This window comes from Scheffersomyces coipomensis (assembly GCF_036884675.1).
Source record: "Scheffersomyces coipomensis strain NRRL Y-17651 chromosome Unknown DFJ63scaffold_2, whole genome shotgun sequence".
Taxonomy (NCBI): Eukaryota; Fungi; Ascomycota; class Pichiomycetes; order Serinales; family Debaryomycetaceae; genus Scheffersomyces; species Scheffersomyces coipomensis.
This window is the reverse complement of record NW_027042893.1, coordinates 238,547-253,128: the sequence shown is the minus strand read 5'-3', so window position 1 is coordinate 253,128 and position 14,582 is coordinate 238,547. Positions and strand designations below refer to the sequence as shown.

The 14,582-nt window shown below is 30.9% G+C and overlaps 3 protein-coding genes across 3 annotated transcripts; 2 read left to right on the top strand and 1 right to left on the bottom strand. All coding sequences in view use genetic code 12, as the record gives it.

Moving 5' to 3' along the window:
• Nucleotides 1–197: 197 nt before the first annotated feature.
• DFJ63DRAFT_333579 (uncharacterized protein) lies at nt 198–3,221 on the top strand (the record flags this gene model as incomplete). The annotated part of the gene is made up of 1 exon (XM_064907877.1): nt 198–3,221. One exon carries the CDS (start codon nt 198–200, stop codon nt 3,219–3,221), a length of 3,024 nt encoding a protein of 1,007 aa, XP_064763290.1.
• Nucleotides 3,222–3,432: 211 nt separating this feature from the next.
• On the top strand, nt 3,433–4,260 carry DFJ63DRAFT_284837 (putative 3'-5' exonuclease; the record flags this gene model as incomplete). The annotated part of the gene is made up of 1 exon (XM_064904846.1): nt 3,433–4,260. One exon carries the CDS (start codon nt 3,433–3,435, stop codon nt 4,258–4,260), a length of 828 nt encoding a protein of 275 aa, XP_064763289.1.
• A 340-nt stretch (nt 4,261–4,600) lies between these two features.
• Nucleotides 4,601–12,793, bottom strand: IRA2 (Ras GTPase activating protein; the record flags this gene model as incomplete). The annotated part of the gene is made up of 2 exons (XM_064904849.1): nt 4,601–10,728; nt 10,906–12,793. The coding sequence occupies 2 exons, from the start codon at nt 12,791–12,793 to the stop codon at nt 4,601–4,603; spliced, it is 8,016 nt and encodes a 2,671-aa protein (XP_064763288.1).
• Nucleotides 12,794–14,582: the final 1,789 nt, after the last annotated feature.

The following is a 14,582-nucleotide window of genomic DNA, read 5'->3' as shown; positions in this document are numbered from 1 at the left end:
GTGGGTGGATGGATGGAATGTGTGGAGGGTTTGAGGGGGCAAGTATAACAATGGGTTAAGTACTGCGGTTTGGGTCTTTGATACTTTAATTAACTATCAAGCATGTTTAATTGATTTAAACTATATTGCCCTTTCCCTTCCCTCTATTTCAATTCACAACTTAGGAGTGTATTAGTTAAGGAGTATCATAGTATAATATGGCATTCCCTTTCGATACTACTCATCTACTAGGTCATCTACGAGCTACTTATCTAGCTCAAAATGGTCAAGATGGTTTTGCTAATCGAATTATAAAACCAATCATTATAGAAAATGATGAAAATCATTATGGAGTACCTATCCCTTCATTCCCTATTCCAGAATCTCCTCCAATCACTTTCCAAATAGCAAGACATATCCAAAAATCCATGAAACATAATGGTCATGCCGATACAAATCATCATCATCATCATCAAAATAATACTAATAATAATAATAACACTAATCATAATAATACAAGAAGAAGAAGGAGGAAACTGCTGCATCATCAACGACGAAAGAGTGCTAAATCATTAGGACCTACTGAAGAAGAAGAACCATCCGAAGAATCGAAACCAAATGATAATAATCATACCATACAAGAAACCATGGCTGAATCCCTTTTAACTCCCGAAGTTGAAGATATCCCATCAAGTTATAATATGTTTCAAGATGAATTCGATCTGGATATAAAAGATAGTGATTCAAAATCTTCAAAGAATACTACCATAAATACCACGGCACGTAGAGCTACTAATATCCCTTCTGAAATTGTTAAATTCTTTCAAACTAGTAATAAAGATAAAAAACTGAAAGATACTGTGGATGATTCAAGTGATAGTGGACTGTCTATAAACACTCAAATCCTAGAACCACAATCTATCAAGGAAATATCACCAGGAACAGCCATTACTGAAACGAAAGAAGAACCAGAAACTAATCCTGAGTCTAAAATTACTAATGGTCGTAAAAATAATCATGATAAATCTGTCATTGATAAATCAGATACCATAACTATTGATTCTGATTTTGGAGTTCCAGTGGATTCTAATGGGAAAGTTGTCCATAATTATGAAGTTCATGAAAAATCAGGAGACATAGATGGTCTGGATAATGAAGAAGATGATGATGATGAAGATGAATATGATGATGATGATGATGAAGATGATGATGATTATGTGGATGGTGAAGATAGTGATGAATTCGATGATGATGAAGATGATGATGAAACTTCATCTACTGATTCGGCATTCACTGATATTGAAACTGATTCCATATTGGATTCCTCCATGTTATTAGATTCTTATGTGGCCAATTCTAATAGTTTTTCATTCACAAATCAAAATAATAATTCAGTATTCAACTCCAAACGAAGTAGAAAGACAAAACGAACTTCATTCGATACTCAAAGTCTTTCCAAAACGGCTAATTTCAAAAACTCAGGATCTCAGAATTCAGTCATTAATTCAAATAAAGTAACATCCGCTAAATCTTCTACATCATTAAGTACGAGAAAGAACTCCCTTACATTTGAAAAACTTAATACCGACAATAATCTCACTAAAGCAAAGGGTTCTAATTTAAGTTCATTGATTCATACCAGATTCAAATCAGCTAATGTCAACCCTTTGAAATATTTCTCATTTGTCGAAACTGATCATGATAATGTAAATAAAACTTCGGTCGATATTTTCCTTCTCCCAAGTCGTAAATTAGTATTAAAGGATTTGAAAGTTAATGAAAATGTTGCCTTGGGAGATTGTATTGGATTCATCCTTTTAAATCTCCTTAAAGTTCCTGAATTCAATAGTGATGTTTCAGACATGACGAATTTCAATCCATTACATTGGAGACTTGAATTGGTGGATGAAGATGGAGAGGTATATGGACCATTTGGGATCTTAGAACGGAATCGAAATCTTAAATCATATAATTTCCCAAAAGAATTAGGATTATCTAAGATTCTTGATCCTAAAGAAATAAACAAGAATGAAAAACTATCCCCCTTGGCGATGGAATTTAAACAGAATTTAATCAAATATCAACAAAATAGAGATATCAATCCCGTCATTGCAGAAGAATCGGAACATGAAGAAAATGGAAAGATTCAGCTTAAAATCACTATGCCGTCTGTGATTAGTACTTCGGCAGATTATGTCTATTATGCATCATCAGATGATTCAGTAGGGTATGTTTTACGAGAATTTTGTAATCAACATGGATTACCCATGGCCAAGTTTTTATTTAAGATTGCCCTAGGAAAGGGAAAGAATTCCAAACGAACTCCAAGTTCTATGCTTGATGTTGGTAATGGAAGTTCACTGACTCAACTGCAACTGCAACAACAACAACAACAAACAAGAGTGGTTAAAGATGATGAGAAAGTATCTAATTTAGAGAGTAATATCTTAGAATTGTCACCAATTGATAATAGATTGAGTTTCCTTGGTACTAGTTCGATTGATAATCTGTTATTAAATAACACTATTACTCCATCAGATTCAACATTCACGATGAATATTACTCCAGATAAGAAACAATTGGAAGAAAAATTCCAAGCTATGAATATAGAACCTAATGATACATTGATAGTGAGTAAGAAACCTCTGGGAAGAAGAAAAGAACCTCCAACATTAGGTCCACTGGAGACTAAGCCGAATCTTTCATCTAATAAATATTTAGATGATATAATAACAGGGAAGAATCCTCTGTTACCTGCTAATCTTAATTCGATTTATTTCAAATGGAAAGTATGGAGGAAAAAGACTACGATTCTAAATAAAATGGAAAGATCATTGGTTATTGATGGAGATTATATTCATTTAACTCCATCTGATGATGCCGTTTTCAAATTAAACCCAGCTGATAATCCATTTGGTCAAAGTGATATTAATCAAAATCATCATCATCACCATCATTACTATAATTATAATAATTATTACAAACAACTGATGCAAAAGACAAGTTCATTCCATATTACTCAAATTGTTAAATTGAAACAATATAAAGACTCTAAGAATCCAAATCATTTCAAAATCGTTATTCAAAAATCAGTGGATACATCATCCACAACAGCTACAAATAAGGATTCGGCAGCCGTTAAGAAGAAATATGACCTTGAAGCCAAAAACATTCAAGAATGTCAGGAGATTATAGATAAGTTAAGATGGGTTCTTCAAGTGTATAACGCTTCTAATTTCTAGAATCCAGCTCTCCCCCAAAACATATACGTATATAGCAAATGTAAATGTAAATAGTTTATGAAATGTATATTATTATGCCACCATATTTTTATTTACGAGGAAAAATCCTTCTTTTTTTTGCGTACAAAAATCTGTAGATAAAAAAAAATCTGTAATGAGCATCGATTAAGTTTAAAAGTTATTGCAAATTATTTATAAACGATAATCAGATATGAGTAAACTCTCTCTGAATTGGAAGAATCTCTCTTCAAGAATAGCTAAGGACTCAGGTAAACCCATAATCAAGAAGAAGAAAATCATACAGAAGTCAGATAAGATAAAAAAACAAATTAATGAAGTAGTGGCTAAGAAATCAGTATCATCAGAACCAATTACTACCACCACCATTGTCACACCCAAGTCAGCCATTGAAGCTATATTGCTGACTGATAAGGAAATAACGAATAATGATCTTGAAGATAATAGTGTCAAGTTAATACCGATTGGTAATGATTCAAGAAGAATAGAACCAGGTAAATATTTATCGATGGATTGTGAATTTGTGGGTGTTGGTCCTGAAGGTGAAGAATCTGCCCTTGCTCGAGTTTCAATCGTTAATTTCTATGGTCATGTCATATTAGATGAGTTTGTGAAACCAAGAGAGAAAGTAACTGATTGGAGAACTTGGGTTAGTGGAGTTACTCCAAAACATATGCATAATGCTATTTCTTTCAGTGAAGCTCAAAAGAAAACATCAGATTTATTAAATAATAGAATATTAGTGGGTCATGCTATTCATCATGATCTTGATGCATTATTTTTATCCCATCCAAAAGTCATGATACGGGATACTACTCAATATCTTCCATTTAGACAAATAGCGAGTGGTAGAACTCCATCCTTAAAGAAACTTACTCTGCATTTTTTAAAAATTGATATTCAAGGTGCTGCTCATTCTTCAGTTGAAGATGCAAGAGCAACCATGCTATTATTCAGACTTTATAAAAGAGATTTTGAAAAGCAAATGAGACTGAAACTTAATACTCATAAGAAACCATAGTAGATTCTACATAGAATTTTATAGATGCATTTAATAAATTAGCAATAAACGTTTAATAATAAGAAGAGAATGTAAAAATTAAAAAATGAATTCTATATAATCTGAACAAGTTAAAACTTAAACACTTGAACAGTTGATCATTTCGTCATAAAATGCTGCTGCTATAACTAAGCAAGCAGATCCTTAAAAATGTGAGTGTATAAAACTTACGAGTAATTGTATTGCTCGTAGTAATAACTAAGAATCTATTAATACCAAATAAAACCAACATGCCTTTCAGCAAATGGTAATATATTATCATAAAAATAGCTGATAAAAAGTGTAATAAAAATTAGGGGGTTCAATCCTCTAATCTTGACCCTTCCACAAATAAACAGGCACTTCTATAAAGCATCATTTGTAATTTCTTTAAATCGGCTGATACTGTGTTTTCAAACGCATTACCGGTATGGAAACCTTCAGGAGTTCTCATCTTTCTATTCTCCTTGATTATAGTGATCTTACTACTACCAAGAATCTCATCAACCTTGGCCTTATATTGTGCTGCTGAATAGGTATCAGAACTAAACACAGAAATCATAATCTTAGATATGGTCTCCACAAGATCAGTAGAAGTCGACGTTAAAAAGCTATGCTCTAAGGCTGGTTTCAAGATATGATATACTAATAAACCAACTTCAGGGTATCTTCTGAAAATGTAATCATAAACATGTAAGAATTTTGTCTTGAAAACACTATCGACAGATTTAGACTCGACAAAATATGCAGCATGAATTAAAGTCACCATGGATGGATCACTTTGCTGTGCAAAAAAGTCAATCACAATCTTTGGAATACGTCCATTGGTAATAGTAACGTATTCGGTATGAATACCAAGTTCTTGAATGAAAGCTTCGAAATCAGAATCATCTGAACTTAAATAAATGAAAACAAGATAAGCAAGAGCATTTGTTTGAACGTATTTACCTTCAATCTCATTTCTATCTTTATACTTATATCTTATTGAAAAGTACTGCTTTAAGCAAGTCAACGAAGTATGTTTGAAATGAGAAATTCTTAAACCTTGAGTTAACACGAAAAATATATGAACCCCAAAATTTTGTTTAGTGATTTCAAATTTATAAGATCTTTCAAAATCACTTATATATGGTTCTAAGTAAAGTCTTTGTTCAAACGCTTTATCAATATAATCTTGACCAACCTCGATAATTTTCACTAAACAGTTTACCAAACATTGAATTGAAGGTTGGTATAATACCGAATAATTCATAAGACCAAAGCAAAATTGTGGCCAAACTAAAATAGGTGGTAATATTGATGTTTCAGGCAAACCTTGGATTACACGAGCAGTAGCAATACTAATACTTGTAGTATATTCTAAAGTACTAACATCTCCATTTGCAATCAATTTTAATCCTCTACAAGCAGTAGAATCATTAATACCACTCTTGGCAAGAATACCATAAACCAAAATACCTCTACTTTGGAAAAGAGATTCCTTGGAAAAGGCAACATCAATGGTGTAAGAACACCATCTAGCTCTCCATACTTTTGTATCATCAGTAGAACCAATAGCAAGAATGAAGTCATTCAAGTAATCACAAAGGATTTCGAAATTTGTGGCACGATTATAGATTTGACCAACATCAACAGCAGATGATGTGATATCTCTTGTCATACCAAATAACATTTTAGCTCTTTGACTACTGAAGTAGTTAATAGTATCATCGACTACTTTTTCTTGTTCTGGTGTTAACTCTGGCTTATGTAAGAATGATTGAATGATATTAATAACCAATTTTTGTAAATCTGGACCAAACTCTAAGTAGACATTATCAATGAAAAGAGTACAGAAAAAGAATATATCCGCCACATATAATCTTGCTAAAGTGAATGAATTGAAAAATAATGATGAACAAATCTTGACCAACACTTTGATTTCAAACAATCTACTCTGTGATACAATGGAAGATTCGTTTTTCTTAGCCTTATTGACACAACTAATCAATCTTGAAACGACTTCACCACTCACTTCGATTGATGGACTTATGGTAGCTATAATGAACGACCAGTCTGCATCATTCTTGTTATCTACCGCATATGCAACCACCTCATCTACCAAAACAGAAATCAATCTTGTTTCAGCAAACAAAGTTTTCCAAATATAATCATTCAAAAATGCGATATAATCTTTATTAAGAGCAGAAATTCTGCAAAATAACCTAACAAGTTCTGCAAGTCTGGCAGCTCCGTTGTTTTCATTTTCAAGATAGATATATTCATAAATATTTGAAATCCAGGGCGAAACATAAATTATTGAACTCAATTTATTTTCTTCTGGTAATTTTTCATAATTATCAAAGAATGCCTTGAAAAACCTGTATGATAAAGTTGGTAAGTTTTTAGCTAAATGACTTGATACTGAAACCACAAATTGCGTTGTATTGGCTGGGAATGCAATACTCTTAGCATGATGACAATCAATACCGAAATCAATTTCAAAATAAGTTGATAAGGCTCCAAATAATAATGATGCCGAAGCTCTAACTTCATCGTCGCTACATAATAAACCTTGGAAGACAATATTATATAATCTTCCAAACCAGTGCATATTATGTTCTCTTTCACCAGTTTTGTCTTCGATTGATTTCATTTCTTTGGTTAATCTTGAAGTTGTGAAATAAATAAATCTAAGAATTTCCAGGCGTTCGTGAGATCTAAAGGTTATCTTATGACCGAATTTCAAAAATATAGTGAATTCATCCGCATATCCAGTATAATTGGTAACTTCACACTTCGAGAATTCTGATAATCTATATATTTCAACTGGAACAAAACTATCAGTGACACATGCAGAACCCTTGAAAATAACTCGATCTTCTGAACAAACTTGAAACCATTTTCTTCCAATCCTAACATTGACTGGTGAATATGTCTTGCTCTCTTCGTCATATGCCTTGACATGACTAAACACAACCTTGGTGTCTCTCACTATTGACACTGAATCGGCATCCAAACAAAGACTGTGGATGATATCAGGAGAATCAGCTTGTGAATAAGTATAGATCTTTGTTCCGTATTCAGCTCCGATCTTTCTTAATGATTTCATAGAATCAGTTATTCTTAAATAACCGGTTCTTGGAATATTGAAGTAATAAATCCTAGCACAATTTCTGAATAATTGCTCTGGAGCATACGTACTAACAAGTTGAACGTAAAGTTTATCTAAATCATCTTTAATGACTAATTCAGTAAAATCCAATACAAAGTAGAACTTGTTCTCCCATATTTGTGAAGCGGTTTCAAATAATTTATAAACCAAATAATACATATCATAATTAAGTTGACGTTGTAATTGTTTAAAATTAAGAACCACAACTGGTGTACCATCAGAAAAGATTGAATTATGGATAATGTTAGAATCAATTGATTTATCATTATAAGTCATTGACATCTTAGTCATAAAGTCATTGTACTGATTAGTTGAAATATTGTTTGGATCAGAATTTTTATTAGGTGCGTTGATTTGTAATTGGACTGAAGGCTTTGGATAACCCAACTCTTGAGCAATACAATCGAATATTTTAAACATTCTGATTCTATCATGCAAATTAGTGACGTTGGATGTGGTAGTTAAATATTGAACTTTGATATTGATAAAATAAGTATAAATAAACTTATGCAAATATCTCAATTCGGAAACAGGTTTATTATTGATACTTTCAAACGGATAAACGCTTGATTCCTGAGTTGAAACATATTTCATGAATTCGAATATTTTGATATTGGCGGAATTGATTTCCTCAGTACAAGAACTTAAACCAGGTAATTTTAATGAACTTAAAGACCCATTGGCAATATTTTGTAAAACTTTAGTCAATTGAATTAAGGTTTTACGAACCTTTGGATTGGTAACTGTGATATCCAAAAACACTTCCGGACTGACAATAGCAGGACAAATAAATCTTAAAAATAAGAATGAACCTACTGCTACCAATGCAGCATCAGTAAATTTCTTTTCCACGCATTTATAAATCTCCGAACAAATAAATTTGAACGAGCTTGGGATATTGTCATTGGACAGAGTTATTATATCAACCAATTTGTTAAAGTATTTCATAAACATTTTGGTGTCAGCTTCACTAGTATCAGCTTTTTCAACTTGGCAAACAATATCATTATCCACTAATTCTTGAACAAATGGTTTTAAAGTAGTTAACAAATAGTCATTACCATAATCTTTAACAAAGTTAGATAATAATCTTGTTAATGTCGAATTACTTCTGAATATATCGGACGAACGAGTAACGTTACTAAATTCCTCATTTAATAAAACAGTAAACAAGTCATCCAATTTTTTCGTATACCCAAATATACCAAACAATGAAGATGAGAATAAACTATGTTCAGTCAGTGAAGCAACTTCAGCCACGGCACCATATATTTCAGTTATCTCAGATAGCTTTTGAATAATATGATCAGGATATTCTTCCTTTGACTTTTTACTCTTTCTAGAGGCAAGCATATAAGAAAATACACTCAAAAATATTGATCTTATCTTCTTATTAGGATGATAACCCATTGGTAAAACAAATTGCATACCTATATCAGTATCGTATTTCAAAATATTAGATACACTCTTTAAGATGTTTTCAATTATTTGATTAATCTTATGCTTTGATTTGTTTGAACCAGTATTAACGGCCGAATATTTTTGAATGATTTTATAGAATAATGAAAAATAATTTCCAAATGCTAAATCTTTGTACTTTCTAATTTCAGAATCTTTGGTACCATCAGGCACTTCCAACACAATCTCGTCTAATTGTAACAGTAAACATTTTGATGATAAAACTGCTAAATCCATAAGATAAATTTCTGATTCATTGCTGGTAGATTTAACTGACAGAGCAGTTTCACTATGAACACCACTGCTAAGACCTTCTTCTTCTCTTAATTCTTCAAAAAATACAGCTCCTTCTAACCATTCAGCTGAAGCCTTGGCATAAATATTTCTTAATTTAAATGCCCCTCTTAACCCAACTCTTTCACGTTCAGTTTCTAATGTTATACCCAAACGACAAAATTTCAATTTTAATCGTAACATATCCTTTAAATCATCTAATAAATTAATGAATTTAATAAAAAATTGACAAATATTAGGTAATAACGAAGCCAATAAGAAAGCCCCATCATTCTTAATGGTCATCATATTGGTTATTATAACTAATGCTTGTTCTATGTAAAGCACAGATTCATCATTAATGATTTTCTTTTCAGCATAACCATTAGCAACATGCATTAATTTGGATGAGATCAAATGATAAACGTCAGAATGAGATTCATTTGATAAGGCATCAGTCACAACCAATCTTATTCCTAAGTCATGGAAGGTTAATAATCCAATACATTTATCAAAGAATTCACTGATGTAATTAAGTGATTTTTCTTTTTGAACCGGATCATTATTGGAAAATTGTGTAGAAAGGAAACAACCAGAAGTTGAGACTAAGAATCCAGTGTAGTGTTTGAAAACCAAACTTTCATCCTTATTATCTAATAATTCCAACCAACGATTATATATGACTAACCAAACTTGGTATAATGATTTTGTTGGTTTAGCATCACGTAAAATACTTCTGAATCTTTTATGTAAAGATACAAATCCAGTGAATACTGAGTCATCATTAATGATTCTTTCAAAAGTCTCTAATAAATTCTCATCTATTTCTTGACCATTGTTTTTATAAATTTGAGATTGGTTATTAATTTCATTACAATACCATCTCATAGTAGTCTTTGCAATATTATAAAATTGAATATCATGAGTACATAATGAAAGTAATAAAATCTTTTCAATTGAATGAATCACTCCACCTCCAACTTCAAAGTATTTACTGGTAGCAGGATCGGTAATGATTTTATTTGATAAAATAATTGGGGAAAAGACATCACGACGTTGTAAGAAATCATTTATGAAAAGGAAACATGCTTTGAATTTCGAATCAATCAATGACAACAGTAAACAGGATTCACAAATGGTTTGAATAATATAATTAGAAATAGTATAATTAGCAAATGTTGATAAGGTAGTATGATTCTTGACAATCAAAGTATTTTCATCAACTAAAATCATAGCTAATAAACATCCAGCATCAAATAATTTAGAATCATCCTGTTTACTACGGAACGCAACTTTGAATGGAATGCAAGCCTCTTGACAAAATTGTAATATTTTTTGAATTAATTCATCATAATTTCTCGATTGTAAATTAAAATCATTCATTAATTCTGCTTCATTGAAATATAATTCAGGAGCAGCTGTAAATACATGGAAGGCATCTGCCAAAATCTCTTGTGTAGTAGCCACCAACTTAAGTCGATGTCTTGATAATGAATGAGTGGTGGTTGAATTAGATGATGAATTAGATGCTTGGTGATTATGAAGATGACTATGATGTGATACTGCTGAAATAGATGTATTTAACGGAGGTAATGTTGGTTGTTGTAAGGAATGAGATTGGGTTTGTATAGTTGATTGCGATTGTTGCAGCTGTAGTTGTGGTATAGATGATTGCTGTGAAGGTTGTGACTGTATAGAAGGTGGAGGTGGATGGTGAATTTGATGATTCAAAGAACTTTGACGATTTACAGAACTATTATTATTATTGTTGGATGGAGCATTGAATGAATCATCGATTTGAGAATCAATAGTATTACTAATTGATGTTGAAGAAGGTGATATATCTTGAAGATAATGATCCAAACTGGTCTTTTTAGTTAAGGGGAATTCTGAAGGGAAGCTAAATAATTGACCACTTTCCACACTCAAAATATCGGAATATAAAGATGCAGCCGAAGATGATGATGATAAGAGAGGATTATGTTGATTTCTTTCATAATCATATTGCTTTAATATTTTAATCGACCCAAAAATCGTGATTCTTAAAGGAATTGCTAATTTTAACATGATATCATGAAATAAGTCCTTAGCTTTCTCCAATTCAGATAATCCTTTTAAAATCTTAACCAAAATCCTAACTTCTCTTATATTATCTTGATGTGATTGATAGTTTTGAAAGATTATATTGTTGAATTTATCAGGTTTTAACATACTAGCAGCAATATAATAATTTACTACCAAATAATCATACTTTGTAAATAATGCTTCGTCACTAGATAATTGTGCTGCGTGACTTTGACCATATTTAACAAGGTTGATATGAGTTGTTTCAAGATATCTCAACCCAAACTTATATACTGGGTGATCAGTATATCCTGAAGTTTTCAATCTTGCTGCCAAATGATACATATTAATTAATGAATCAAAACTTTCCAAATTGGTTGACATTGAAGTATCTTTTAATACCGATACTAAGAACTTCAATCTTTTATTGAAAGTTATTTTTAATTTATTTAAAGGTTTATCAGCTTCCAATTCAACGAAATCATCAAGACATAAAATCACTAACCAAGTTAAAGTAAATGCAGTACATGCTAATGAAGTTATATTATCATCAAACACAGAAGATGCATGATCGAATAAATTTTGTACCACTTTTAAAAATTCTGGATTTGATAAAGTTATAATGGAAGTATAATCTTGACTTCTTGAAAACGTTTGATCTTTGATACTGGTTGATAAGAATACATAAAAAATTTGTTTCCAACTGATGGACTTTATAAATGGTAACGCTTTAATAATATCAGCAGCTATTCTTTCACTATTTTCATGAGAAAAGAACATAAATTTAATCATAGGTGAATACTTTTGTAAGATTGGGATAGGTATAAATTCATCATTGGTACTGTATTTAAAGATCTTAGCATGAATGAACTCATAATAATGATCTGGATTAGCAGATGCAATATATCGTAATATGACTTCTATATGATTATCTATTTCATCAATATGATTATTAATTAATTCTGTATCTATAGATTGTTGATTTAATTGTTGACTTAATGGACTATTATTTGATAATGAACTTGATGGATTTGAACTATCATCTTTGGACTCTTCTAAATCTGGTTTTACAATGGCCAATACTCTTTTAACAACACCTAATGATAAAAGATTCATAAATGTACTTAATAAATGATTTATAATGGCTGGATCTATCGGAGATGGAGGTTCATAATAATAAAATCGAGAATAATTAGAAACTAAATCATTATGATCATAATTATATAAAGTTTTTTCACGATTCCAATTTGATTTCAAAATCTCTGATAATAATTTAACAATGATTAAAGTTGAAGCCACTGATTTTTCATCTCGATCCTTTAATTTCACACCATTTGCTTCATCATTAATAGCAATTAAATGATTCACAAAGGTAAGAATTATAAATGTAACAATTGATTCATGTTTAGTTTGATTTTCAAGTAAGATTTTTTTGGCAACAATGAATTGAGGATTTAATTCCACTTCAGTTAAGGGATGACCGGTTCTATTAGGTAATAGGGATTGTACTCTTGTTATGAGAGTTTCTATAAATGCTCTTCTATTATCAATATTACTATCTTCCATAACTGAATGTTGTTGTATTACTTACCTGCTAATTATCTTTTAACTATGATGTGAATGAAGGAAGGAGGGAATAAGTAAGGTAAAAAATTGTTTATCTATGAATATATGAGGTGAATATGGGTAGATCCAGTTATTTAAGGATTGATTGATTGGATAATATGCTGTAATTCGTAGGGTTGATGGATGATGTTATCAGTAAATATAAAAAAAGGCAGCCAAAGTTAAAAAAACAAGAAAATAAAAACAAACTAGATTAAGATATTCAATAAGTCAATCAATCAATCAATTAATTAATCGATTAATGAACCAAAGAGTAGGGGTGGATGTATAGGCTACTGTGTTTTGTATATATGAGATGAATTCTTAAACTAGAAATGCTTTTGATGTTTGATGTTGTAATTAACGGGGAGCAGGAGTTTGATGATAAAGATTACAATATAACATACAATTGAACAAACAAAGCGGGGTGGAATGGATAAGTGGGATGACTTGATGGATGGATTGATGATTTGTATGACAGTCTATCTAGCGATACAATTGGAATGAAATGGATTGGATGGGTTAATGATAAAATGATAAATAAATAATGTTGATAGGAAAGTTTACAGGGGAAAAATTGGGATTTGAAGTTTTACAGCAGAAACTGACAAACTGACAAAAAAAATAAAAAAAGGTGCTGTGAGACTGATACTTACGCCTAACAATTACGCCTAGCACTAACAGTGAGAGATATCGGTTTTAGTGAGAAACAAAATAGTAATTGGTTTAGAGTTTAGGGCGTACCTGCTTACAATATTATCAATAAAACTATAACTGTTGTTATATATTTTGTATTATCTTTACATAATTATAATTGAGATTACTCTATTGTTTACATGAATTGAATAGAGTATGATAAAGTATAGGATATAGAATGATTTGGTTATAAGGAAAAGGTTAAGAAACTAAAAAAAAGTGGGTCAATTAAACTATGGTCGTGCGTGGGGTTCAAAACTAAAAGAAACCAAAAAAAAAAAGAAAAGAAAAGAGAAAAAAACGTTTTTTTTTTTCCGGTGGTGGTGGTGGTACTGGACGTGGACGTGGTTGAGGTACCAAGTTAGAAGCAGAAATAAGTCCACCACCGCTAGAATTCATCACTAAAAAAATAATTGGATTAGCAAAACAGAATAAGAAACAATTTAACAATGGATATAGTAAGTTTTAGCATATTTTTATATCAGTCAACTCTCTCTGATTGGAGTAGGTAAGACGAAGAGTGGAGAAAAGCATAAAAACATTGTAAAGTTGATAATAATAGACATTTTTAATTGTTATCCCCAAAACAATAAAACGATATTTAAATTTTAATGATTATAGTTTTTTAGAAAATCTGCCTCTCCCCAAAAAAAAGGACAAAAAAAGAAGAAAAATCGCAAAAAGACGTTAAAAAAAAAGAAATTTTTAAAAAGAAAAGCCAAAAGGAATTTTTGGTTTACAGAAAAAGAAAAAATTACGGGGGAGGGAAAGAAAGGAGGGGTTATCTCTATTTAGTGAGAATAGATTAGCTTTTTTATCGCTATTTGTTTCCATTATACTTTTTAGGTTATGACGATGCCTATAATGATGTAAGAGGATAAATTTTTGATAGAAATAGATAAATAGATAATCATTTATGGATAAGATAGCCAATCTTTATTTACAAGGAGTGTGTAATGAATTCGTTATCAAAGAAATCAACTTCAATTATATAATTCATCGTAATCTACTACATCAACCATTTTAAAGTTCAGTTCAAAAATTTAAAATATTT